This window comes from Balaenoptera physalus (genome assembly GCF_965194825.1).
Source record: "Balaenoptera physalus genome assembly, chromosome: 17".
NCBI lineage: Eukaryota > Metazoa > Chordata > Mammalia > Artiodactyla > Balaenopteridae > Balaenoptera > Balaenoptera physalus.
This window is the reverse complement of record NC_138895.1, coordinates 65265884-65293602: the sequence shown is the minus strand read 5'-3', so window position 1 is coordinate 65293602 and position 27719 is coordinate 65265884. Positions and strand designations below refer to the sequence as shown.

General features: G+C 41.5%; 1 protein-coding gene and 1 long non-coding RNA gene across 5 annotated transcripts in view; both read left to right on the top strand.

The window, feature by feature from the left end:
* Positions 1–27719, top strand: part of LOC309646705 — a 610320-nt gene that overhangs the window by 537666 nt on the left and 44935 nt on the right. The gene's annotated exons all lie outside the window — the stretch shown is intronic.
* SAMD12 (sterile alpha motif domain containing 12) overlaps positions 1–27719 on the top strand; it is a 443684-nt gene that overhangs the window by 390931 nt on the left and 25034 nt on the right. For 2 of the 4 annotated variants that reach the window (XR_014255505.1, XM_082433286.1), the window contains one exon: positions 19003–27193. The exons of the other annotated variants lie outside the window; for them this stretch is intronic. Coding sequence is in view for 1 of the 2 variants with exons in the window: in XM_082433286.1 (XP_082289412.1) it covers positions 19003–19025 (23 nt within the window). In the remaining variant the exon portion in view is untranslated. Of the gene's footprint in view, positions 1–19002; positions 27194–27719 lie in introns of those variants that run through there. 4 annotated transcript variants of the gene reach the window in all.

The following is a 27719-nucleotide window of genomic DNA, read 5'->3' as shown; positions in this document are numbered from 1 at the left end:
GCAGTAGAGGCCACTTGGTAACAGCTATTTTCCTTGCCATATATAATCTTCTTAAAGCCTTTTCACTGATACTAAATTTATTTTGGTATTCTACATCAGGAGTCAGCAAACTTTTTTGTGTGAAGAACCATAGCAGATATTTTAGGTCTGGTGAGTTATACGATCTCTGTAGCAACAACTCAGCTCTTCCACTGTAGTTTAAAAGCAGCCGTGAACAATACATAAACGAATGGACACAGCCATGTTCCAATGAAACTTGATTTATAAAAACAGGTAGTGGGCTGGATTTGCCTTATGGGTGCTCTAGTTTTCCAGCACCTGTTCTAGATTATTGAACTTGCCAAATGCTAACTTTTGAAATACAGGAATTTGACTCTAACTTGGTTTATATAAAAAATAACAGAAAGGTTTTTCATGTGTAGAGAAGTAATACTTCTCTAGCTTGATCATTCTTATTCAGGTTTTTTTAGAGCTTCAGATAAGTTCTCCTTACATCTAACAACTGCAGTAACAGCCTGACCTCTTGTTTGACCTCTCATCTGAGTGGTGTTCCTATCAGACCTCCACCTCCATCTCCAGCCATTGTTCCACTGCACTTTCTACACTTCTCTAATTTATCCTGTTCATAGGCTGTAAGGCACTGTCTCCTACACAACTGATTTCATTAAGAAATGGTAGCTTTGTCATCAACCAGCAAGTCATGGGAAGGAATCACAATTTCATGAGTGCTATAGCTTTAAAGCAAAGATAAACACCAGCAATTTATATTGAATTCAACACTAAGTTTACTTTCCTTCCCCTTCTTGATTTCCAAAATAAACACCAAGTTTCTAACATCCATATGGTAGTAGCATCCTTCGTGTATGTCTATTAAAAGCTTCCTGCTTCAGTGATATTTGGAGTTTCCCTGAGACACAGAAGATCTGTCTCCTTAAGCCTCTTTAGCTGAACGTTGCACTGCAAGATGAAATGCTTGACAGCGTTGCCTCTTGAGACACAGATGTCTCTACTAAGGGCACACACTCTTACCATCAGTTCTAACATGTTGCAGACACCATAGCCAGCCTCGGCACACAGGCTGCTAGATGTTAAGACAAAAGATCTTGATGTCCTAGCATAGAAAGTGAACAGCAGTGTGAAATATACTTGGTGGCTGTTTAAAGTAACATTGTGGTCAGCCAGACTCCTATCTCAACCTGAAGCCTTTCTGACGCAAGGACTGACTGATTCTACTCCGTGTGTTAGTCTGTCAACAAGGTAATCTGTGTCGTCTTGGGATTCCATTCTGAATAATCCATGACTGAAATGAATGTGTCCCCATGACTCTTGCTTGTTTCCACTAGGATATTATTCCTTGAGGCCACCACCGGATATCTAAAAAAGCTTGGGAATATCACAAGCACATTTGTCTCTAATTCATGAACTCCACTCTCAAATTCCAAGTAAGGTTTTAGATTGTGTGGGGAGGGGGGAGATACTGAAACTTTCCCCCTCTTGAGTGTTTTTTAATTCTTCCCTATTTTTTTCCTGAACCCACCAGAACTCAACTCTTTTAAGGATTTCCAGTGATGGAAAAAACTCCTTGAGAGTGAAGGGAAAGGACTCTCTTAAAAATATCATTTATGATCTACCAATTTCGAGAATAAAGACATTGAATTGAATTTTAAGCCCTATACCCCTGTCATCATATAGTCAGATGAGAACTAAGGAGTAAGACAGTCAGAGCCCTACAAGCCCTGCTGAGCCCTGATAACCCCAGTGTACAGAATAATTATGCAAGGGCCTCAGTCCAGGAGTCAGAAGATCTGGATTCACTTCCAGGTCCTGCTTCTTTAAGGTTCTTGAATAGATCTTGCTCAGAGCACCTGTGAAAATTAACAAGGTAGTGAAGTTTGATTATCTATTGCTGCATAAAAAACTGCCCCATATTTTAGAGGCCCAAAACAACAACAGTCATTACTTGGCTATGATTTTGCAATCTGGGCAAGACTCAACCGGGAACTCGTCTTTTCTCCCCACATGCTATCAGCTGGGGCTGAGATCCGCATCCAAGATGGCACACTCAAATGGCTAGCAAGTTAGTCAAGGCAGTTGGCTGGTCGCTCAGCTGAGGTTCAGCTGGGAGCCTCAATTCTCCTCCACGTGGGCCTCTCCATGTAGCTCCTTGGCCTACTCATAGCATGGCAACTGGGTTCTAAGGAGGAAGAAGCAGAAGTTCCCAATTCTCCTAAAGATTAGGCCCAGAACTGGTCCAGTGCCATTTCTGCCATATGCTATTAGACAAAGCAGTCACAGGCCTGGCCCAGATTCAAAGGAGTAGGAAAAAAGACCCCAACGGGAGGTAGGAAGAGGGGCTGTGACAAGATTTTGCAGCCATCTCTCACATTGTTCATGGAAAAATACTTTGATTTCTATGGAGATCATTCATGGTTTTGTAGTTTCTGAAATGTAAATTTTATCCAAAAAGAGGCAGATTTCAATCCAGTATTTTATCTCTTTGCAATATGAGGTTCAACTTCCCTGCACTCTTTTGAGATGCACCATTCTCCATTATTAAATGGACAGGTATTTGAGATTTGTTGAGCATCTAGTAGGCACAAGACCCCTAAAATATATTCTTTTATTTACTGTATTTCACTGCTTCTGAGATGTACTATTTTTTTATATTTTAACATTTCTGAATTGAACATTTTACATTGTAATCACTGTAAGTCATATGGCAGTCTTGGGTGCATGAATTTGGCTGTGACTGTTCATATTTTCATCACTTCACTCAAGTTATATATACTATTAGTACTTCACCTGTTGAGTTTAATTGCTATTTTAAAATGTCTTCAGAAATGTTACAGTATAATTTGGCATTGAAGCAAAAATGTATCCCTAATGCTCAAAGTCACGGAAATAGAGCACCATTAGCGAGGCAAATGTTTGACATTGGAAGAATGACCTCAATTTCATATATTTTTAAAAAGCAGCAATCATGAGATTTACACTACCTACAGGAAGATACCACAAGAAGATGAAGGTGTGTTGATTTTATTACTAGGATGCATGCAAAAGGATTGCCCATCATACATGAAGCTTGTACCTAAAGTCAGAGAAATTGCCAGGTTCTTCAGAGCCAATGAAAGAAATCTCAAAGAAACTAAAGGCTAATATCATGCCTTGTGCAGGACTGTCCAAAAAAGCATTGTCTCATAGTTCCACGAGCAGTGTTTTTTTTTTTCCTTTCTCAGTGGTACTTTAAAAAAATTGCATTTTGGATTCATTGAAATATAGTAGTTCTCACAAAAACATCTGTAAACCACACATGAATTCCCTCCTTTTACAGATAAGGAAGCTGTGGCTCAGAGAGATTAAATAACTTGACCAGTCTTAAAACTAGCGAGTAGAAGAATCACTTATTTTCATTATCCCACAGTGATTCCTTAAAATTGTAGGGCAGCACAGGTTGGTGGTTCTGGAAAGAGATGAAATGTTGTGTGATAACAGCCATTCCACCCACCCTGTCTCCAATAAACTTTACAAATATGAATGCAGTGTTGCTGTAGTACCCCCAAACCAAACTCCAACTTTCTAGAGAGATTTTCAAGGGGCTGGGCCCCTGCCCGGGATTCCCTCACAATCCTTTTGAGAAGAGTAACTAATAAAAAAGCTTATTTGTGCAAAGAGTTTTATAAGAGGTCACGTAATAAGTAATCAGAATAACTGCTCTGAAATAGTGATTTTTAAAGAAGAACAATTGCCCAACTCCTGAAGACAGAAGTAGGTTTTAGGAAGGCTTGCCCAAATGATAATTTTAAGGCAGTACGTTAAACATTCCTTGGCCCCTTACAGACGAGAGCTATGGCTTGGGCCATTGCTGCTCACTGACCCTAAGGACACACCGGGAGCTTCCTCTGCCCCCATCCTGTCTCGGCCAGCACCATTGTGGGACCGCCATGGGGGGCAGCAAGGGTCTGCTTCCCTCTTCTGCATTTCCACTGAAAAGACAGGAGGAGAGAAGGTTTCTAGACCCCTCCTACCACAGTGAGAGAGACTCCATCACTTCTCTGACAGGCCTTTATTAGGTATCATATAGTTGCTTAGTTTAGAGAGTGCTGAGTGCTTGGGTCTGAACAAAGATGCATAAAATACAAGCCCTTCGCACATGAAGTGTCCCTAACCGGGAGGGCGGGTGAGGCTTGGAGGATTCCCAGCCATATCTGTAAACAGTGATGAGCACCCCTGCTTCTGTAATGTCGTGCAGGACGTTACGTGATAGTGGTTTTCCTGTGTACAGATCTCTCCGTAGACCGGAAGCTTCCTGAGGGCAATGACAAGGGCCATTCATCTTTATATCCCTGGTATTTTGCATATGCCTGGTACAGTGATCAAAAAATGATGTTCATTTCATTTGTTCATTCATTCAACAAAGTCTTGCAGAGGTTCTGAACAGGGAGAGAGACGCTTTATGGGAATATATAAAGCCTTGTTGAAGTGGCCTGTGAGCTGGCCTGGTAAGAAGGGGAGAATAGGGGCAGGAGGATGAGGAAGGAAGTAGGGACCATGTAAACAAAGGAAAGGCAGGATGGGACAAATTCCATCAGTTACTGTGACTGGAATGCAGGGTGGGTAAGTCTGCAAGGATGGGCTGAAGTGTGATCGTAAAGGGCGGGGAATATTAGGCCAAGTGTTCTTCTCGAATGGGTGCCATTAAACAGAATCCCCTTCTCGCCTCAGAACACTCAAGAGGTGGCATTGCTCTGGAGGAGAACAGGGAAGAGGAATATAGGGCTCTTCTTGTTAGAAAAATGTGCCTGGGATTTGTCTTCTGTCTTGCAAATGATGTTAAATGAATGCTCCATTAGCACCAACAGACTCCAGGTCTCATCTGTGATGCTAACGATACTTCCTTAGGAGGAGGTAGCACATCATAACTGAGCCAGAGTACCAGCTTCCGTCCTGGCTCCATCAGCTCTCAGCAGTGTGACCCAATCGCTGTGTGCCTTAGTTTTCTGGGTTGCAAAGTGGAGTTGATAATCATATCAACCTCAAAGGTGTTCTAAGGTTTAAAGGAAATGATGCACAGAAACCCCATGGGAACAGTACTTCTTGGCACGTAAGGGTTCCACAAATGTTAACTCTTATTATCCCTTCTCTTCTGTGTACCTTAGTTTCCTCATCCAAATGGAGATAATAATACCTGTCCCAGCTCATTTCTCCTGGACCCTGACAGAATAAAATACAATTGAATGCATGAAAGCAATTTGGAAGTTAAGCTCTAGCATAGCGGCAAGGTGGAGCTAGGGCTGTTAATTACTATGTACTTGGCTAAAACATAATCCCAAGATCTTGGACAGGAAGGTGGGGCTCACACGTGTCTCCAGGCTACTGGCTACAGGTGTGGGTACGTGAATGTCTTCTCTAGATGCAGTATGTCAAGATGAGGACTTTAGCATGTGACTGGTCCAAGATGACATAAAGATGGAAAGAGGGAAATTCACTAAGCAAGAAATAAATAAGGCTTAAGCCCTACAGCCTTGTGAGCCATATAATTTCAAACATCATAGTCTTGGACATCTGGGCTCTATTACCTGAAATCCCATTAAACCTTCAGTTTCATAATTCTGTGTAGAACTTGGTAAATTGCGAGATGCTGCTGATGGCCACCAGCCAGTTCAAGCAATTAATCACAAGGGTCCCCAAGCAGGTTTGCAACTCACGCCAAGTGGATTCTTTAAGGGGAAACTGTATACGCAAGAGAAATAGCCCAATCCATACAGTTTCATAGCAACGTGCTTTATAGCTCTGCCAGCACAGAGAAATTATCTGTTATCATTAAGATATCCAAGCCTGGTAACTTTTTCCTCAATGGAAATTAGTACTCACCAGCCCAGGGAAGATCCTCCAACCTTGTTAACTCTAATGTAGATTGTAACATGCTGAGAGCTGACAAATCCAGTTCAGACAAAATGAAATCCTACCCTTTCCCCACCCTCAGCATTTTCTCATTTGAGGGAACTCAACTTGAACTGAGCTCTCCTTCCTTTTGAACTTTTCTAGAATGCCTGGGACTGTTTGCATTTGCTCCTGTGTTCCAGGCCAAAGGGCCAAAACACAGCAAAGAAATAACCTTGGAGCCTGTCTTCAGAATTCTGCTAGACATACCCCAGGGTGAAAGGGCCCATAACAAAAGAACTATTTCTCCTAAGACGTCTTGCTTGTTTTTGCCAACTTAAAAGAGTTTATGTAAACGAGATAATCTTCTGCACTTCAGAACATTTATAAAGCCTTTCCTAATTACTATTTTGTTTAGAGAGAGATTCTGGGAACATGATGGAGAACAGAGGGGAAGCCTTGAACCCTCCCTACAGAGAGCAGAAAGGGAGGAGGGTGGGAATCAGAATAAATTTACAGTATGGGTTTAAGGATTGTGGCTTTGCCTTGCTTTTCAGGTTTCTTCTTTCTGAAACTCTTTTAACTAAATCTGTCAGTCTCAGTTTCCAATGCTACAAAGCAGCTGTCTAGTATGGTAGCCACTACATAGATGTGACCATTTAAATTTAAATGAATTAAAATTAAATAAAATTTAAAATTAATTTTCTGGAGACACTAGCCACATGTCAAGTGCTCAAAATAGCCACATGTGGCTAATGGCTGCCATATTGGACAAAGCAGATCTAGAACATTTCCATCGTTGCAGAAAGCTCCATTGGACGGTGCTGCTCTAGATGAAGGAACTCTACAGCCTTGCTACTCAAAGTGGGGTGCAAAGACCAGCAGCACTGGTATCACCTGAGAGCTTGCGAGGCCTGCGTGATGTGCATTTTAACAAGATACCCAAGTGACTCCTAGGCACATTAAAATTTGAGAAGCACTATTCTAAAATACCCTTCCCCTCTTAAGACTCTGTATGGTGAAATCCATCATTGTCCCCAGCGTTATTTGTTCATATTTATGTAGCTTGTGTAGCTTTATTTCAGAAAGAGGCACTTCAGCCCCTTGAGACTCGGCATGCAAAAGGAGAAACACTAAGTATATCTTGTATATACCTTAAAAAGTGGGCTTTTCTCTTTTTCTTGGAAAAGCTGCAGGATCTGGAGAATTTTTTTGAACATACTTTTTCTAAAGAAGTGAATCTTAGAGAACATTTTTCTAGTGGAGAAGCTATTGGATTGGTCAAGAGAGAGGCCCTTGAGATGAAAGTAAGATTAAATAGAAAGACAAAGTGGGGTATAGGTGAGCTTTAAAAAAAAAAAAGGAAAAGGAACTTGATTTATTCATTCAGTCGACAAACATGAAAGGTGCCATACTTTGTAAGTGAGTCAGGTGGGGTACAAAAGCAGTGAGAAGAATTAGGAAACCATTCCTCAGAATACAATCTGCCAGCCGGTCTGACACTGTGGAGATGGAGGGGAATTTCAGTGGCAACTTGAATTAAACTTCAAGGTTTTCATGCCCTCTCATGAGATTCACTGTCATTTGTGCCAGTGGACAGAGTTTTCTTCTGGAAGGCTCTGTGAGCCTTTAGAGTGGCTATTAGAATTTAGTAACTTGAGAAGCTTGCCTCTGTCTAGTGCAGAGAATGGAATCGCTGGGGTTACCTCTGACTAATAGGCTATACAAACGCATCCCTGCTGAGAGCATCTGGCCTGCGATACTTTCTCCTGGAAATGCATCATCTCAAATTCATGTGGTACAAGGTGGCAGCCACTGTTGTCAGCAGGCTTCTAGTTCAAGTTGACCCTAAAGCTGGGTGAGGTTTTGCCATTTTCCTGGGGGAAATCATGCTCTGAGACTGAGGTCAATAGGTGTCTTGAATTATCACAGAGAATTTATAGAGTTCAGATGCTTGCATCCACTGAAATTCCTAAATCCATTCTCATTCGAGAACAGTACTATGGCCCCCAAAGAAATTCTGTCCTTACTTTAAGATAAACTGCTAACCTCACGCATGTAGGTTTGTCATACATTCATTCATTCAACAAAGATTTCAAGAACCCCTTTGCTATTCTAGGCATTTTACCACGCAAGTGCAGAAAGAGAAGAAGAAGACATACTCTTTGCCTGAAGAAGCTTGGGGTTAGGAGCAGTGATGCTTAAAGAGTGGTCCTCAGACTAGCGACATGGGTGTCCCCTGCAAGCTTGTTAGAAATGCAAATTTACATGGTACAGATGAACCGGTTTGCAAGGCAGAAATAGAGACACAGATGTAGAGAACAAACATATGGACACCAAGGGGGCAAAGCAGTGGAGCAGGGGGGAATGAATTGGGAGATTGGGATTGACATATATACACTAATGTGTATAAAATAGATAACTAATAAGAACCTACTGTATAAAAAAAATAAAATAAAATTCAAAAAACAAAAAAATAAATGAAAATGTTAAATTTAATGTTAATTTCACCTCAATAAAAAACATAATAAAGCATTCTAAAAAAAAAAAAGAAAAGAAATGCAAATTTACAAACCCACTCCAGACCTACTGAATCAGATTCTTTCCATTGGAAAAAATGGAGCTCCAAATCTGGGCTTTACCATGCTCTCCAGGGAATTTCCAAGCACAGCAAAGTTGGAGGAGCGTTAGTCTATAGACAGACACATCATCAGGTGATTCTAATACAGTATGATAAGCACAATGAGACAGATATGAAACTCTCCAAGCCTTGCAGCCCCCAAGGCAATGGGGAGCATGTTAGTAAATGCTCAATGGAATAGATATTGCTTGCCTCTTTGATTAATTGATGCATGAATCAGCCTATAGAAACTAAACAATATTGGGATGATGGACCCGGGGCTTTGAATGGGTTGGATGGCTTGCTCGGGTCTTGCCATTCCTGTCGGCCTCACTCTAAAACCCAATATTTGGATCACTGCACTATATCATATCCAGGACTCTTGGTATTTTATTTCATGAAGTGAACAAGACTCTAAAGCAAATTTCCCCCGCAGTCTGCATACTTTTCTCTGTCTGAAGGACAGATAACTACTATTTAAGTCCTGGGGAAAAGATGTAGGTGCGCCCACGTATTTGTGCCAAGCTGGCTTCGTGAGAATCACCGAGCCACTTGTTAAACACAGAGATTTCTAGACCTCCCCCTGGACACTCTGAATCAGTGGAAATGGAGAGAGGCTGGGCAAAATAAAAATTTTATGAAACTCCTTGAGATGAGTCTGATGCGGTCAATTTTGAGAACCTCAGACCGAAATGGCCAAGTTCTTAAAACTCTGGAATCCAGAGACTCAACTTGACCCACAGTAACCAGAGTCAATTTCTGAGAGGTTTTTGAGCCTCATAGTGTAGACTGTAGACAGACAGTTTTATTTGTAGTAGAACAGGAAGGGGACGAATACAGTGTCCATGGGTTTGTTTTTTTTTTCCCTAGGGCTGAGGAAAGGAGAGGGGCAGCTTGCACACCAAGTACATTCTTTCTCTGTCTCTCAGTGTATGTGTGTGTGTGTGTGTGTGTGTGTGTCCAGTTTCACTCATCTCACGAACCCACAAACCCCCTAGAGAGAGGCAGCAACCCAAGCCGATCAGGACAGCAAAGCCAGCTCCAGAAAGACTCCACTTATAGTGTCAGAAGCCCATTACATACTAACTGAAACAATAAAATGCAGGGCCGAGAGGGTGGGAGATGGAGGCCAAAGCCTTCCTACCCAACCTGGGTATAAATGATTGCCTGAAAATCTTCCCATGGGACCTTGGGACCTCCTGTGTCTTCTTAGCACTTGTGGAATCAACAGGCCCCTGACATGCCATAACCAGATTGAGGGTCACAGCCTGGCCTGAAGGCTGCAGCCTGTCTAAGGTCCTTTATCTCCCCAAGCCTGACTTTCTTCACCTGTAGAGTGAGGTTGCGGGATCTACGTCCTTGGGTTGCTGCAAAATGGACAGGCTCTGAGCATGATGCTCAGCACAGAGTACTTGGTTACTAATAGTGCTTATTGTTATGGTCGTTGTGGTCTATAGACTGAGTTAGTTGGTGTTATCCAGAGAAACAGAACCAATAGGAGATACTGGTCTCCAATAGGAGATGTATCTATATATCTATCTATAGATCTATCTATCTAGAGAGAGATGATAGATAGATAGATAGATAGATAGGTAGATAGAGAGATGATAGATAGATAGATAGATAGATAGATAGATAGATAGATAGATAGATAGATAGATAGATAATTATAAGGAACGACTCACACAGTTTTGGAGGCTGAGAAGGCCGAAGATCTGTAGTGAGCAAGCTGGAGACCCAGGAGAGCTAATAGTATAAATTCCAGTTCAAGTCCAAATCCGAGTCCAAAGGCAGGAGAAGACTGATGTCCCAACTCAAAGACAGGCATAGAGAGTGAATTCTCCCTTACTCAGCCTTTATTCAACTCAGGCCTTCAACTGACTGGATGGGGCCCACCCACATTAGGGGGGACAGTGTGGTTTACTCAGTCTACTGATTCAAATGTTCATCTCATCCAGAAACACCCTCCCCGACACACCCAGAATAATGTTTAATCAACTATCTGGCCGCCCCATGGCCCAGTCACTTTGACACATAAAATCAGCCACCACAGAATCATTGTGGTTCCCAGTTTACTAAGGGTTATGAGACGTTACAGACCAGTTTGTATGCGTCATGTGTTTTATTGCCCTTAACCCAAGTCCTCTGCCACCCTGATACCCATCTTGCCTGAGATTCTGACTTCCATCTTCATGCAGTCAGGGGTAGCGTTGATTTCTTAATCACATTCTCAGGAGGCAAACAACCACCCAGCCACCCACGCCCACCCCCTGCCCCCGCCAAACTATCAAGAGGGCCGGTAGTGGCAGAAATGAAACCAGTGCAACTGAGAACACTGTGACTTCTCCCACCGAAGGGCTGGTTAGCAGAGTTGAGTTTTATCGCCACATAAATCCTCCTTTGTCCTTCTTTTGTCTCCTAACTTCTTCCATACATACTGATTAATTAATTGAGCATACCTGTTTAAATCATCCCATCGTGATTCGTGTAATGGTATGCCTGTGAGGGTTCTAAAAGTTAGAAATGATTTAGTATTAGAGGTTTTGATTACATTGAATATAAAATCAAATAAAATGAGCAAATGATGAAGAGGGGAGAGAGGTTTGAAATTAGCCTTATTTCCTGGATACACAAGAGGCACACTTAAGTTGGTTTTCATCTTGGCCTATTTTGGGAGTGATATATTTGGCTCACAACCAGGAATAGAAGATAAGCAAGGACCTCTACCCTCTAAACCAGCCTCAGCACCATTGACATTTGAGCTGGTTAATTCTTTGAAGTGCGGGTCTGTCCTCTGCATTCCAGGATGTTTAGCAGGGTCTCTGGCCTCTACCCACTAGATGCCGGTAGTAGTACCCCCGAGCTGCGACAACCAGAAATGTCTCCTGACATTGCCAGATGGGGGCAAAACTGCACCCAGTTGAGAACCACTGCTCTAAACATAGAACGGCTTTTAGACTGTTAGATAGAAAGGTACTAGCTTTCTCTAGGTCAAACTTCTTACTTAGGGCACTTTGTATATAGGTTCACACTTGATGAGCATTCTTTTATGCAAACACAGCTACTTGCTTTGTCTCCCACATTCCTGTTGGAGTTTAGGAACTTGCTTTCCTAACACATGTTTCCTAGTGAGTCAGGAAAGCACTGTGGTGAGAGCAGATCTGTGTTCCAGTCTCAGCTCTGGGCATTCCAGGAGGATGGCTGTGACAATTTAATGAACTTGGCCTCATTTTTTCCAGGTGTGTTATGAGGATAATGCAATTCAGGCCTCAAAGATGGCAGTCAGGACTCAGTGAGTGACTGCCTGTAGAACCTTAGTTGGCCATTGTAGCTGCTCAATAAATGTTAGTTCTGCTTCTTGACTGTTATGTGGAGGTGACTGTGGGTCTCACTCCTTTGGAATGTGCATCTCACCCCTGTTATGAATTCTCAGAGTGCATTCAGGCCTACCCTGAAGTCCTCAACCACAAGTCACGTGAAAGACACTTTCAGACAGAAGATACGGCCCTTCTGTTGGAATGGAAGACACTAAACAACCCTCTTAAGAGATGAGGTCTTCTTTCTTCTCTTAACCCCGGAGGGGCGGGGCTGCCTGCACACACTATATTTTCTTTTTTTTTTTTTTAATTAATTTATTTATTTATTTATTTTTGGCTGTGTTGGGTCTTCGTTTCTGTGCGAGGGCTTTCTCTAGTTGCGGCAAGCGGGGGCCACTCTTCATTGCGGTGCGCGGGCCTCTCACTATCGTGGCCCCTCTTGTTGCGGAGCACAGGCTCCAGACGCGCAGGCTCAGTAGTTGTGGCTCACAGGCCCAGTTGCTCCGTGGCATGTGGGATCTTCCCAGACCAGGGCTCGAACCCGTGTCCCCTGCATCGGCAGGCAGACTCTCAACTACTGTGCCACCGGGGAAGCCCTATATTTTCTTCTTTCCCAAACACACCCTTGCGACTGGAGTGAGGGGAGGTGGCACTGGACACTCTCAGTCCCAGGTCTGTTCTTGAATCCTCTACCAAGCTGGGTTTTGCCTCCCGGGCCAGCTTCTTCCTGCCTTTGAAGTGTCTGGTGTGAACTCTTTTTATCACGGAACTGTCTGTTGGCATCTGCACTAATCTGGATGAGAGTGGAAGCCAGCGTGCCTTGACTGTGGCCTTGGCAGGCAAGAGGAGTGTTATGCATCGCTGGAGGGGGCAAAGGCTTGGCCTCGGGGCTATGTTGTTTCTGCTTCCTGGCCCCCAGCTGTGGCATTAGTACATTGACCACTTTGTATCTCTAGTTTCTCTAGGGAATTTTGGGACGTTTGGGCAGTAATAAAAATAAGAAGCCATCACTTAGCAGATATTGACTATCTGCCAAACACCATGCAAAGTATTTTTTTATGAGCCTATTTCATCATTACAGCAACCAAGTGAGGTGGGGATTATTATCGCCATTTTAAAGGTGAAGATGTTGAGGTTTTGAAGAAATTCATGTTTTCAACAACATGTAGCTGGTAAGTGGTGAGCCTGGATTATCAACCAGATCCACCTGATTCCAGAACCCACAATCTTTAATCACTAATGTTGCCCTACTCATCCTGGACCCTGATGCTGTTAGACTAAAGAGGTGATTGGTTCCCAGAATGCCTAAACTAGTAATGTTGAAAAAAGATTTGAGAAAGAGCTTTTTTTTTTTTTTTACTGTTTGTTAGCTGCAAATCCATACACGGCCAGTTCCAGGATGCACATGTTCCTTGAGTAGTCCTTAGACGTAGAGAAAGAAACAGGAGCAGTCCTCTCTCTATATGCAGACCTGACTACAGGATTAAATCTCAACTAAAATTAGGTATTGAATTAAGCCCTGAAAAAGAGAAAAATCTCTCCTTCTCCAGCATCACTGCTTTCTTCATTATTTCACAACTATTTACTAAGCACTTTCTGTATACATGGCACTGCACTTTGCATTAGGAAGACGTACAACAATAAGACATGGTATCACCCTCAAAAAATTTAGGAGGAGAGATGGATACATTAAAGTGTTCATGGTGGGTTTTGTGGTAAACATTTACGATGCCTTGCTGGCATCCAAGGGTAAGCTGTCAGCTGTTTTGAGAAAGAGAGAAGGCTTCATAAAGAATGTGATGCTTGAAGTAATCTTGAAAAACAGAGGAGTAGGTGTTCACTAGTGTTCCAGGATGTACAAAGAAGGCATCCTAGGCAGGAGGAAAGGTTGAGCAAAGACTGCAAATAACCTAGTACATATGAGGAGCTAGAGGGAGTCTGGGATGGTGAAGCCCAGAGGATGGAACCCAAAAATTGTGCCATCTCAAAGATCACACTTTTCCCCCTTTAAAGGGCCAGAGCCATCTACCATTTACAACAAACCCATGGCCAACATAATACCTAACAGTGAACACCTGAAAGACTTCCTGCTAAATTCAGCAACAAGACAAGAATGCCCACTCTTGCCACTTCTATTTAACATAATGTTGGAAATCATAGGCACAGCGGTCAGACAAGAAAGAAAGAAAGAAGGAAGGAAGGAAGGGAAGAAGGGAGGAAGGAAAGAAGGAAAGAAAGAAAAGGTATCCAGATTGTAAGGGAAGAGATTAAACTCTCACTATTTGCAGATGACTTGATACTCTAAACAGAGAACCCTAAAGTCTCCACACAAAAACTATTAGAACTAATAAATGATTTCAGCAAGTTATTGGGATACTAGATTAATATACAAAAATGCTGTGTTTCTATACACTAATAATGAAATACCAGAGAAAGTAAAAACTAATCCCATTTAAAATCACATCAAAAAGAATAAAATACCTAGGAATAAACTTAACCAAGGAGGCAAAAGACCTATATGGTGAAAACTATGAAATATTAATGAAGGAAATTGTAGATGATACAAAGAAGTGGAAGATATCCATGCTCTTGGATTAGAAGAATTAATATTGTTAAAATGGCCATACTACCCAAAGCAATCTACAAATTTAATGCAAATTCTATCAAAACACCCCATTTTTCACAGAACTAGAACAAATAATCCTAAAATTTATATGGAGCCACAAAAGACCTAGATTTGCTAAAGCAATCCTGACAAAAAAGAACAAAGCTGGAGGTATAACCCTTTCAGGCTTCAGTATACAGGCTTACTGTATACTACAAAGCTACAGCAATCAAAGCAGCATGGCGTTGACACAAAAACATAGATCATCAGAACAGAATAGAGAGCCCAGAAATAAACCCATGCAATACAGTCAATTAATCTTCAACAGAGGAGGCAAGAATATACAATGGAGAAAAGAGAGTCTCTTTAACAAGTGGTGTTGGGAAAGCTGGACAGCTATGTGTAAAAAAATGAAATTAGAACATTCCCTCACACCATATACAAAAATAAACTCAAACTGAGTTAAAGACCTAAATGTAAGACATGACACCATAAAACTCCTAGAAGAGAACATAGGTGAGAGATTCTTTGACATAAATCGTAGCAATATTTTCTTAGATCAGTCTCCCAAGGCAAAAGAAATAAAAGCAGAAGTAAACAAATGGGAGCTTGTCAAACTTAAAAGCTTTTGCACAGCAAAGAAAACCATCAACAAAACCAAAAGACAATCTATGGAATGGCAGAAAATATTTGCAAATGATGCAACCAACAGGGGTTAATATCCAAAATATACAAACAGCTCATACAACTCAATATCCAAAAAAAAAAAAACCCAATCACAAAATGGACAGAAGGGCTAAAAAAACATTTCTCTAAAGATTTCATACAGATGGCCAACAGGCACATGAAAAGATGCTCAACATTGCTAATTATTAGAGAAATGCAAAACTACAATGAAGTATCACCTCACATTTGTCAGAATGGCTATCATCAAAAAGTCTATAAATACTAAATGCTGGAGAGGGTGTGGAGAAAAGGGAACCCTCTTACACTGTTGGTGGAAATGTAAATTGGTGCAGCCACTATGGAAAAGAACATGGAGGCTCCTTTAAAAAAAATTAAAAGAGGGCTACCATATGATCCAGCAATCCCACTCCTGGGTTATATATCCAGAAAAAAAGAAAACGCTAATTCAAGAAGATACATGCACCCCAATGTTCATAGCAGCACTATTTATAATAGCCAAGACTTGGAAAGCAACCCAAGTGCCCATCAACAGACAGTTGGTTTAAGAAGATGTGGTATATATGTACAATGTAATACTACTCAGCCATAAAAAAGAATGAAATATTGCTATTTGCAGCAACATGGATGGACCCAGAGAATATAATGTTTAGTGAAATAAGACAAAGACAAATACTATATGATATCACTTATATGTGAAATCTAAGAGATAATACAAGTGAACGTATATACAAAACAAACAGATTCACAGATGTAGGAAACAAATTTATGGTTACCGGAGGGGAGAGAAGTGGGGGGAAGGGACAAGTCAGGAATATGGAATTAACAAATACAAACTACTATACATAAAATAAGTAAGCAATGAGGATTTACTATATAGAACCAGGGCATTATACTCAATATTTTGTAGTAACCTATAATGGAATATAATCTGCAAAAAAAAAAAACTGAATCACTATGCTGTACACCTGAAATTAACACAGTATTGTAAATCAGCTATACCTCAATTCTAAAAACAAAACAAAACAAAACTATAAAGAGCCAGAGCCATCTAATACAAACTGCCATTTTACATTTTGACCTCATGTAGCTTTTACATACCTGAAGGCTTGATTCCTGTTACACATAGCAAAAATCTCTAGCCAAGCGATAACGGCAGAGCCATCACTATACACGAGACAGAAAGACAATGGTCCAAGCCTTATACTAGGCACATCCCTGCACATACAACCTGAGTAAACAGGGGCCTCTTGCTCCCACATAAAGCCCAACTCAACCTGGTGACACATTCAAAGGGAACATAAATAACTGCAAAAGCATCAAAGAGCAATGAATACTGATTCCGTGGAAAGACAGGTCAAGGTAGTATTATGCCATCCGCACTCTTCTCTTTGGCCATCCCTCTTCCAAAGGGCCCACACATGTGGCAGCCATCACCCCAAATCTCCTATGTCACTCTACAAACCCCAAGTTTGTCTCTCTGTGGCCTCTACTCCTGTGTGTATTCAAGTCTTGTAGGAGTATCTCTGTTCTTTCTAATATCTCCATCTTTCTAATATAAATTAATTTAGCCACCAGTTTTTTTTCCTGCCCACTAGGGCCCTTTGTTTTGCTGATGGGGCTTGTGGATAACCACAGAATCCTAGTTAGAAGATAGGAGAATGGGAAATACTTTGAATACTTGATATATTTGTCCCTGTCACTCCTATATGTCACTAGAATGGGACAGACCTAGGTCTGAGTACAGATTTGACCTTCACTAGCAGTGTGACCTTGGGCAAATAATACTCCTGGGCCTCAATTTCCTCATCCACAAAATGGGGATATTCTACCTATCCCAAGAACCGTACTGGGGAGCCACAGGTGAAAGACCTTTAAGGTCTAATAGTCTCAGCTCATGTCCATGGCTATAAATCTTATTGTATGCTAAAGTTAGACACATCTGCTTTCCATCAGCCTTAGAGGCTCATGTGGAAGACATGGTTATTTGGAGAAATAGCAGCTGTGATTAACCTAGTTATCAACTCCTGACTCAGGATCCAAAGTAGAGTAATTAATTGGCGTTTACTCTTTATTATCATTATTCACTTTTCAATTTTACTTTTTAAATTTAGGTTATTCTTAATAATTCTTTTCACACATTTTCCAGAGCTGATTTTAGCAAAAGTCTGGGTAATAGTATACGGTATCAGATTCCTAGAAATCTGTTATTCCAGCTGTACTTCGCTTTTACAGGTTGGCTTGGATAAAAGATTTTTACTTGTGTCAGTTTCTAATCCCCTTTAATAATACTGGACTGTTATTTCTTAATGAAATTATAAATATTTATTTTCTTAGTAGTATTAGTGAATGAAAATAACTGTGGATGCTTTAGTTAGTCAATGCTTATGGGTCAAAGCTGCACCCTTGTGAAACTAACTTTTGTTGTTCTTGTGTAAAACATTATGACAACAATAATAAAAATCCTAAAGCCTTCACCTTTCCCTTACATTTCTTTTCTGTACATATGTGTAAGTTTTGTATTGTAGCGTATCATAACTGTTCACCATGTTGCTACATAATCATCGTAATTATAACTTTAGTGGCCGTGTAATCATCCATCTTGTTAATGCACCATAATTTACTTAACCTAAGTTTTCAACAGTAGGAAACTGGTTGTCTTCTAATTTTTCCACTATTATAAATAACCTCTGGGTTGCATATTTGTGCATATAGCTTCTTTCATTTTTTTAGAATATTTCTTTAGGATGCACTCCAAGAATGGGAACACTGAGTCAATGAATGTGAATTTTTAATCGTTTTTAAATAAATAGACATTATTTTTCCAGTTTACAATACTATCAGCAATATATTAATATTCTACTTTCATTACAACCTTATCAGTAGTGTATATTATTGTATATTGAATGCACTTAAATAGTACCTTACCTTTGTTTCTGTATTGTCTCAAAAATAGTAAGTTTAATGAAACATTTGCTTATAAATTTGCATTCTCTCATGTTTTAAAAAGCCAGTTTTAAAACCTAGGTAAGTTTTTTGTTTTGTTTTTTTTAACATCAAGAACTCTTGCTTTCTCTCCATTGCCCAATAGTTCTGTGTATTAAATAAAGCTCATATTGATAATCTTTCTGAGCAAAATATTCAATTGTGCTCTTTTATTAACTAATTAATGAGGACCTGTGTGTAAGGATCTGTAGGGAATACTGAGATAAAATAAAAGGAAATTAGAAAATAAAGTTGGAAAAATTAGACAAATATATCTGTACCAGCATTCCCAAGGTCAGAAGCAGGGTTGCCCTTCAAGTAGTTCAATCTGCTCAGATTTTAATGACTTTCTCTACCTAGTCACTGACCTGCTCAGCCAACCTGACTTTTCAACTAGCAAACTCAGGACCTCCACCCATACTGCTTCCAATATGTTTTTCTAGGTTTTATCCTGGGAAAGCTTCTTAATGAAGAATGAAACCCCCCCCACTATACCCTCGCCCCAAAATGCTTCCACACCATTCCCAGTCTGATCTTGTTCCAGATCAAGTAAATGCACGAAACCCCATAATGTATGACATGGTTTCCCAAACCACAGCCCTGTCATAGGGCTGAATGCCAGTTCCAGGGATCCAGTTTTCCCCTTCCTTTCGTGCAACTTCTCCTCTCCCTGAGATGGATACCTTCCACGCTCTGCAAAAAAAAAAAAAAAAAGAAAAAAAAAGGAAGGACGTTCCAAGAATACAAGCCACCATAAGTTCATCTTGAAGTTGAGTCACCGTTACCTCCAATAGCGCCTTCTCTTTGACCTAAGGATGTTAAGGTTTGTTTGAATCGGATTATTGCTACATACCAGTACATGGGAATATAGAGAAATAGCTCATCATGTTTTCTTCTTTTTCCTCTTGCAGCCTCAACCGAAGGTTCTCCATAAACGCAGTTAGCCTTCCAAGCTGCTGTCCTGCCAGTCGATATGAACATGGCCTGTTCCTCACAGAAAGACTAACTCATGGCACTGCCAGAAGATATCCTTGGAGCGTTGACAGATTAACCAGATTAACTGAAAAACCACCCATTCAGTCAAGATTATGGGTTTTGGGAAATCTTAGTTTGCTGTGGATTTTTAAATGAGGTACATAATATACAGTGCCAACTTGCTTCAAGTGGTCATTGGCAGACCATTAGCTGGAAAACTACTTCCGGTTTTCATCACTGTGCATAACTCAAGCTCCCTTTGGGGAGCTGACTGTGCCCTTCACTAGAAGTCCCGTTTTAGCATGGCAACTACTGGATTATTTTATTATGTGTGCAGACGGCATGATGCGTTAGAAAAAAAATTATGGCAGTTCTGCAATCTCAGTGGAAGTGTTCACAATATTATGCCCTGGTAGGAATGTAAACATGTCTCGATTGTGTTAGTTATGACATCTAAAGGTATTCTGTCCAACTCTTAAGCACTTTACATGAGAACCCCCTATACCGAAACGAATCAGCACGTTCAGTACATGTGAGAAAACAAGTCTTTTTTTCTTTCTTATAAATCTTGTCCTATTTCTGGCTCAGACTGTCCAAGACGAGGCTCCACTCCTAGCATATACTCCGTCGTTTGTGGTAGATTGGTAAATATGGCCACAGTACTGTTAGACTTAACCTCTTGACACTTTACTGAACAACTGGATTTCTTACAGCAGCAAAGGGAGGTAGAGGTGGGCCTGGGGAATGGTGATCATTTAGCTCAAGTTTCCTCTTACCTGGGCACAACTTACCACGAGCACATACACACACTCAAACACAGGAGGCTTCTATTTGGCCAATGTATGTAATCTCTCATTCTATAGAAGAGTTCTTTCCAAAGAACCAAAATGGGGGTGTGGCCATATTTTAATCTTAGCCTAGGTGCATTGATGGTAAAGACAGCAGAATGCAGTTTCCCAGGGTGTGGTCTGCCTTTAACACTTTGGAAACCTCTCTAGGTCAAGTTCTGATCACAATTCTTTGAAGAGAAAAAACAGCAAGTGACCCCCTGCATGTCTAGAGAAGCAAGAGGTTCCAACCCCACACTAGGTTTCTTCCTCAGAAGAGAACCTCCTAGTCCTTTTTAATCCTTTCTGGGATTATACCCATGACTAATTTTTTTGTACTATGTTTTACAGCAAAGCACAGTCCTGGGAAACCAGTCAACCCAGTTATTACTTGTCTTTAGAGAAATGTCCATATTGATTGACCCTACATCATGCTTCAGCATTTTTTTTGTCCTGAAAATGTAAAGTTGACTGAATCAAAAACTCAGCCAAGTATGTTCTGTGTGCCCACAGTCCCAGCCTGAGACCGGCAGACATCGGAGACTTTTCTTTCAATACATGTAACAACCCTGGGAGCCTGCCAAGCACAAGCAAGCTTGGCAGTTCAGAGGGTCACCAGACACACACTCATTGTCAGTTCTCCCCACACCTTGCCTCCCCTGGGGGTATCAGGAAATGCACAGCCCATTAGAAAACTACCCCACCTGAGATTTGGAAACTTGACAGGGAAGGAAGGAGATCCAAATGTGATTCGGGTGAGTCTCGCAGCAGGACGGCTCACCACAAGCCTGCCGGCTGTAGTGCCCAGGAAGGGGGCTTGCAGGAGGGAACTCAGAGAAGCTCCAGGCGCCACCAAATCTGGCCCTCTGCTGGGTGGGCATAGGCACCGTCAGGCCCCAAGCGGACCGTAATTCTTTACAAATCCAGACTTAGGAAGTCAAACCCTGGCTGCCAACACCCCCGGGCACCTCAGTCTCCACTGCCCATCTCCTGAGGTTCAATTCCAATTCCAGAGGCTCCCTCCAATCTTTCGTTTCTTCCCTTCTTTATTCCGCAAGTGTTTATTGAGCATCTGCTATGTGCCAAGCATTAAGCTGGGGCAACAACAGTGTACAAGGTAGACTCTCCTTGCCCTTATGATATCTCCTCCTCCCAAACACTACCCCACCCCACCTTTTCCACAATGCAAACTGAATTCAGACAGCATTCATCCCCTGCCAGAGCAACGAGGGGAAATGGACATGCACAGTTCCCTTGCCCGAGGAAGTGGACAGCGTCAGGCCATGTATTTGCGCCCGTCATGTACAGCCAACCCTCCCAGCACCCAGATTTAGCTGGTAGGAGCTCCCCAAAGCATCTTTCAGTTGCTTGATAGCCACCCTGGTCACCTGTATTCCCATCCTTTATGCAGAAACAGCAATTCATCATCATGCTGGATTCTCTGAAGCCCCAATTCTATAGTCCCAGGGACACAAAATCGGGCCTGATGAATTCGACAGAACTACTACCAGGTGCTGAGATATTATCTGGGAATGAGTTGGTTTAGCCAGGGACATTCTGAGAACAACTGTTAACACCCTTGGAAAACTGGACATGCTTTGTGGTGCAGATAGATGCTCATTAAATGGTGGTGGTTCATCCTTACTGACTTGAGCTTTTGCAAAATATGTTACAAACCATTAAATAAGTAGAGTTTCCTAGCTTTTTTTTTTTTTTTTTTTTGAGTCAAAAGTGTGCTGGGCAATTATTTAAAGATGATGGGTAAAGATGGAGATAGGAAAGGGCAAAGATGGAGATAGGAAAGGGCAAAGATGGAGACAATGAAAGAGCCCCACTGAAGATGGCTTCTCTAAAAATGCCTTAATTCCTGGCACGTAGCACATATTTGCATATGAACTACTGTTTTCCAAACTGTCGACCTCTGTTTGAAATCATCTGGAGGCATAGTTTTGGAAACGTGGTGGCATAAAATCTGAGCAGTCATGAGCTAAACCAACAAAATGGAGAAACAGTTTCCTTCACAGCCTTGGGATTCTTTGTTCTGTGTTGACCCACAGTGACCCATGGTTATTTCCTGCTGTGCTGAACCTTCTTGCCAAGATGTGTGTAGGACATTTTACTCCCAGAACCTCAGAGATGGCTGTGGTGAGTTTTGTTTAGTAGGAAGCAGGAGATGGGGAGGTAAGGGATAAATGCTTTGATGTCTAAGGGCTGTAAACAGTTGATGCATTTATTTTTCCTTTTACTTGAACCTGTGCTGAATCTTTTTATTAAAAGGCTGGGCCTCTCACTTGCACAGGAAAGGCAGTCTTGGGAAGGAACAGAAACGAATAATTATTAGACTCTCTGGGTTGCCAAGGGGATAAGTTTGTTCCAGCTCCAGAAGTGAATTTAAATACTCAGAGCATCGGTGGTTCTGCTAGGGTAAAAATCAAATCACTTGAGTAGTTTTAAGACATACCTAGGGGGACAGAGACCCTATCAGCTTTCTTGTGGGTAATGGCGTCTTCAATTCCCTGCTCAGGCTCTGTGAGGTGTGTAACCGCAGCGTCGATTCCACCTCCCGATTACTGGGAAGTAACCCGGCTCCCCTCCAGGGTCACTTCTCAGTTGCCCAAAGGCTAATAGTCCTTCATTCTGAGGGAATTCTGCCTCATTTTTAAACTTCAAGGGGAAAAGGAATTATCAACCTGACGTGAGAATATAAACGGAGCATTAAAACCTCTAATGGATGTACCCCCTTGTTACTTGCAAATGCTTTCTCTGTCTGCAAATGTCACATAATTGATTTTGGATAGGAACAGTAAACGTCTCCCGGAAGAAAAGTTTTCAGGACCCCCTTAGCACTGTCGTTTCCTCAAAACTTCCTCTTCCAGTGCATCAGCAGCTTCATTCTTTGTGATATTTTCCTCTACGTTCTTTAGAGTAATTTTGTTACTTGACAACTAGACCTAAAGCTGCCGTCGTCTCTTTTTAAAAACCTCACCTTTGAAAATGACATCAGTTCCTTTCTGCCTTAAAGGCTGTTTTTATTCAGCTCTCCCACAACCCCTTCCGCTTTACTTACTTTCTTGCGTTGTTTTGTATTCTTTTTTCTTTTAATCTCTCTCTTCTTTTCACATAGTTCCTTGGGTGGGTTTCAAGTATTCTATAAAGAACTCAAACAGCGAAACATAGTGTGATCACCTTTTTTCCCCAGGACTGACTGAGAATTCCTTCTTAAGTTTGCTCTTGGGGAAAGCTTGGTGCCCAGACAACGCTGGCACAGGGATTGTCATCTCCAGGGGGTGGCCGGTCAGTGCCGCTAAACAAAACAAGGGGCATGAGATCGTGAGGGAGGACAGCCCAGGAGATGCAGCTGCTCAGGGCACAGCTGGGGACTCGGTGTCAAAGACAAGTGGGTCCTGCCCCTTGGTCTCCTTAGATGTACCTCTAATCCTGTAGCCAGAGAGCGATCTTATGAATTCTGCTCTATCAGTGTGGATGATTCCTGGCTCCACAGCACAGCTTCAAGGTCAGGGAGCCGCGTTTCCATTATTTTGCTCTGGTGACGTAACTCTAGTAAGGAGACAGGGAGCCTTCTTTTGAAGGCGAACCACCTGTGGGAAGCTCGAGGAAAACTTAGCCAAGTGCACAAGGAGGTTACACCAGCCCTCAATAAAAAGAACAAAATAGAGCCTTCCCTGGAGATTCTCATTTGGGAGGATGGCTAGGAGGATGGTATTCTGGTTTTCTTCTGCCTATCATCTTGGCCCTGCAGGGAAAATTCTGGGCAAGTGGGGCAAGCACTACGATCTAACATTTTTAGAGTGAAAATTGGCCCGTGACAAATATAGAGGAGAAGTGCCGTTGAGTATGGGGCTAGTTTTAGACCTCCTGTTCAGCAGCACTGACTGAGAAATTACTTCCACAGCACAGCAGAAAAGGGGTATAGAAGGCCTTGTAAATCTGAAGCTTCCATTCCACGTAGGGCTGTCTTAAAACCTTGCAGAGCTCCAAGCATTCTTACGTCAGAGCCTCCTTCCGCAATTATATCAAGCACTCAAAGGCACCAACAACATACACCTCATAAAATTTCGAGGTAACCATGACTTGCATTGAATTGTAGGTGACTGGTTGACATTGTTACAGATACTTACACATTAATTCTGATTATACAATATCCTTTTCATATTTGGGAGCCAATGGTTCAGGGGTTTCATTGTTTCATTGCTTGTTTTGTTGTTGTTGTTTTCCAAACCTCAAACATTTACAGAAGCCTTAGAAAGGCTCTTAAACCCAGGCCTTTTTGCCTGAAGTGCAGTGATAGAAACAGCCCTCTGACATAAACAAGGAGACTGTTAAATTAAGCCAACGTAGGAGATACTAACACCTGAAATCTTTAAGGCACCGAAGACCCTGCTGGTTGCCTTCTGCATTGTTTATAGCCTTCTAAATTTCAATCATTTGGATCAAAGGAAATAAACAGGCTGCTTTCACGTGGCCCTGGCACATCAGCACACACACAGCTACTACACGTGGAATTCTAAGCTGGGTTGACGTGCCAAAGCACACAGACCTGTTTCGTGTCGTCGTATCTATTCACCACCACCGACCCCCATTTTCTCTGAAAATGTACTCAAATGCTTTACTCCAAGAAAATTCTAAAATGAGACTCTTATTATTTAGATCATTACTTCTCTCAGGGTGGGGGAACTGATTTTGTGACATAACCTTGAAGAAAAATCACTGGCCATTAAATGCCTGATGCTCCATTCCACAAGCTGACATTGGTCTTCTCCCATCTCCCCAGAGGTCAGCCTGGCCTCCCTCTCAAATAGCACAAACGTCATAAAGACACCTTTTGAAGCTCTGAATAGACTCCCTATTCAAGCATAATTCCAAAAATGTGATTTGAATTGAGTACCACCTTGGTCCTTGATGATATAATTCCCTAGATTAATTCTAATTCTTTATATGTATTTTCAGTATTTTTTTTTTAGCACAATCAACCGCATTTATGTGTTTGCATTGGGAGCTACCCGCTAACTCTGTTGCAGCTTTTGACAATGCCTATACCTAGTTCCCATTTGATGCATTTGAGAGGAGACCAAAAATGTTTCCCTGCATACCAGCTGCAGAGGTTTTGAAGTACGTAACCAGGTTCACTTTCACATCAAAAGGCCCCTGTTTATAGGTGGAAAATTTAAAGAGAAATGGGGGGGGCAGGGGGAGTATTCATATTTGAACACTGGAACCTTTGTCATTTTCATTATAATTCCACTCTCACCTCACATCACCCTTCTCTTTCTAGAAGCAGTAGCCTCTTCAGTGAGTGTTGACCCCCACTTGGGGTAGTCAGGATTCCACTTGCTTAAATTCACTCAAAGGAAATTGGAAGCCTCTCTGGGGCTCTGAATGATTCCTCCACCACTACATTTCCTTCACCAGTAGAAAAATGCTATCCTTACAAGGCCATGTTTGAGGAGACCTCTGTTTAGCTGGTGAAAGTTCACATTACAGAGAGCTGAATAATGCCAGGTTCTTGACTTTGCCCTGTAAGTCTCAGTTGTGATTGGCACGGAAGCAACTAGTCTGCTGAAAAGCCAAGCCAGCACAAATGTTTTGAAATGAATTCCACTAAAACTCCTGTGTCACTACATCCAACTTGCTGTAGGTCCAGTTAATCCAACTATTTAATATCATTAGGCACCAAATTAAATAGTTGTACACAAAATTTTAGAAAAGGTCAATATCGTAACACAATTACATATTAGCAGTCAAAAGTACTTGAGAAAAGAAAATATTGATCTGTTGTGGTTTCTGTACTTGAGTTATTCTTAGGGCTCTGTGGAGGCTGGCACTGCTCTGATAAAGGGGAAGATGTTTTGAATTCAAGAATACTTGAACTCAAGAGAAATTGCCCATCTCTCTGGGCCTCTGCTCATCCGTTTGGGATGCTACCTGTTCCATCTTAGCAGACAGGGTTGTTTGGAGGCCAAAACGAGCTAAGCGGAGAAGCTGTCCTGTACCACCAATACCTGCGTATTCTTCATGGTGAGCAGGGATGTGGGCTTTTATCAGTGAGTCCTTCCCCTTATTTTATGCCTTTCCCTATAGCTATTATTACTGAGAGTCCATTCTGGTATTTTAAAAAGTAAAATGATAAAGTATCAATCAACCTTTTTGGGGGGGTACAAAGTTACTTTATTTGAAGGAATGATGCTAAGGAAGGAACTTAAGTAGATGTTTTTGTACAACTTATAGAAAAGGTGAAGGTAACCCAAACACTTCATATGTACACACAGTACCTGGGGGCTGGTCTGAAGAGCCCATGATTAGGGTGTCCATTTATCTCCACCTTCCAAAGGTTTAGAGCACTGTGACCAAGCTGAGAGAGAGAGGTTTGGGCTGGGCTTAGTGCAGGTGAAGATTGCCAATCCCCGGGTTGAAGAAGACCAATGAAGTTGACAAATTGAGGGTCACAGAAAGCAGAGAGCCACATTGAACTTCCTTTATGAGCTTCTGTACATTGGTCTTTGTGCTAGAAAGAGGAAGAAAAATCACACAGTGTGAATTGAATATAAAACCAGTGCTCTTGATTGCATATGAGGGGAAAAAAATCTGACCAAGAAAAAAAAGGGTTCACTGTTTTACAAACACTAACAAACATGGCTATAAAAGCACATTTCATAACACAAAAGCCTATGTAGAGGGTAGACATTTTTATAGCTTCCTTAAGTGAGTAGTTAAACCAGCAGTCTGAATTCTCTTAGTCCCCTAACAGTGGTTAATTAAATAAGTATTTTCCTTATTCATTGCCCACAACTGTGGTTTTTTTCTCTATGCACCCTAGAAAAATTCCCAAGACTTAAGGAGGACACATGCTGGTTATGTAGTAAAATAAGAGTGCCTTTTCTGTTGGATGTCCATTTTAGTTCCCTGTTTTCCCAGGGCATACAATGTTTAGAAACTTTTATCTCTAAACATAAGAATTATTGCACACCACAATTTTGAACTACCAATTTCCATATCTTAAGCAGCTATCAACTTGCCAATTCCCTTTGTGTCTCCTTTACATTTTCTTTTAATGTTTCCTTGCGTTTTGGGTTGTGCTCAAAAAGACTTTTGGGGGAGGGGCATGATTCTTTTTAAATTGATAGAAATGAAACTGTACAGATTTTTGCCCCCTTGTATCTGTGAGCATGATCTCTATCAGTCTTGAAAATCTGCTTTATCATTTTGTATATTTGACTATTTTGTATTCAGCATTACTTGATTCCTTACATGCATGGCAATGTATTAAAATGTGGGATTTCTATTACCGTGTAAAAGTGTTTTGATTCTGATTTTCAACATATATCCTTGGGAAAAAATTACATTAAACTTTTCTATTTTCTTCAGTTCATCAGCTTGTCAGAAGAAAAAAGAAAGTTAACAGCATTTCACTTTCCCTGTGTTAGCTAATGATGCAATTCATGGTGGAAAATTGTCCTCAATTATGCTGTGTTTCCTGGAGAAATAATATATGTGGAATGAATTGGTGGCCTCTCTCCAGCTCCCAGCACACAGAATTCCCCCAACACCAAGTCCCACCAGCATGATGGCTATTACCGTTGAACGCTTTAGCATTGAGCACAGCTAGGCAAAAGACACAGTTCTCTCCCTCCATAGATTTGCTAACACCCTGGAAAGAGATGGGACAACAGATCTTGGCCCACCAATCTGCTCTCACCCTGAGAGAGCCTTAAGTGCTTATCACAGCATGATTGATGGAATTTCCCATCACCTCCATCTCCACCTCTCAGGTGATGACCAAGTGTCAGCTGTCTGTATTTTATCAATTG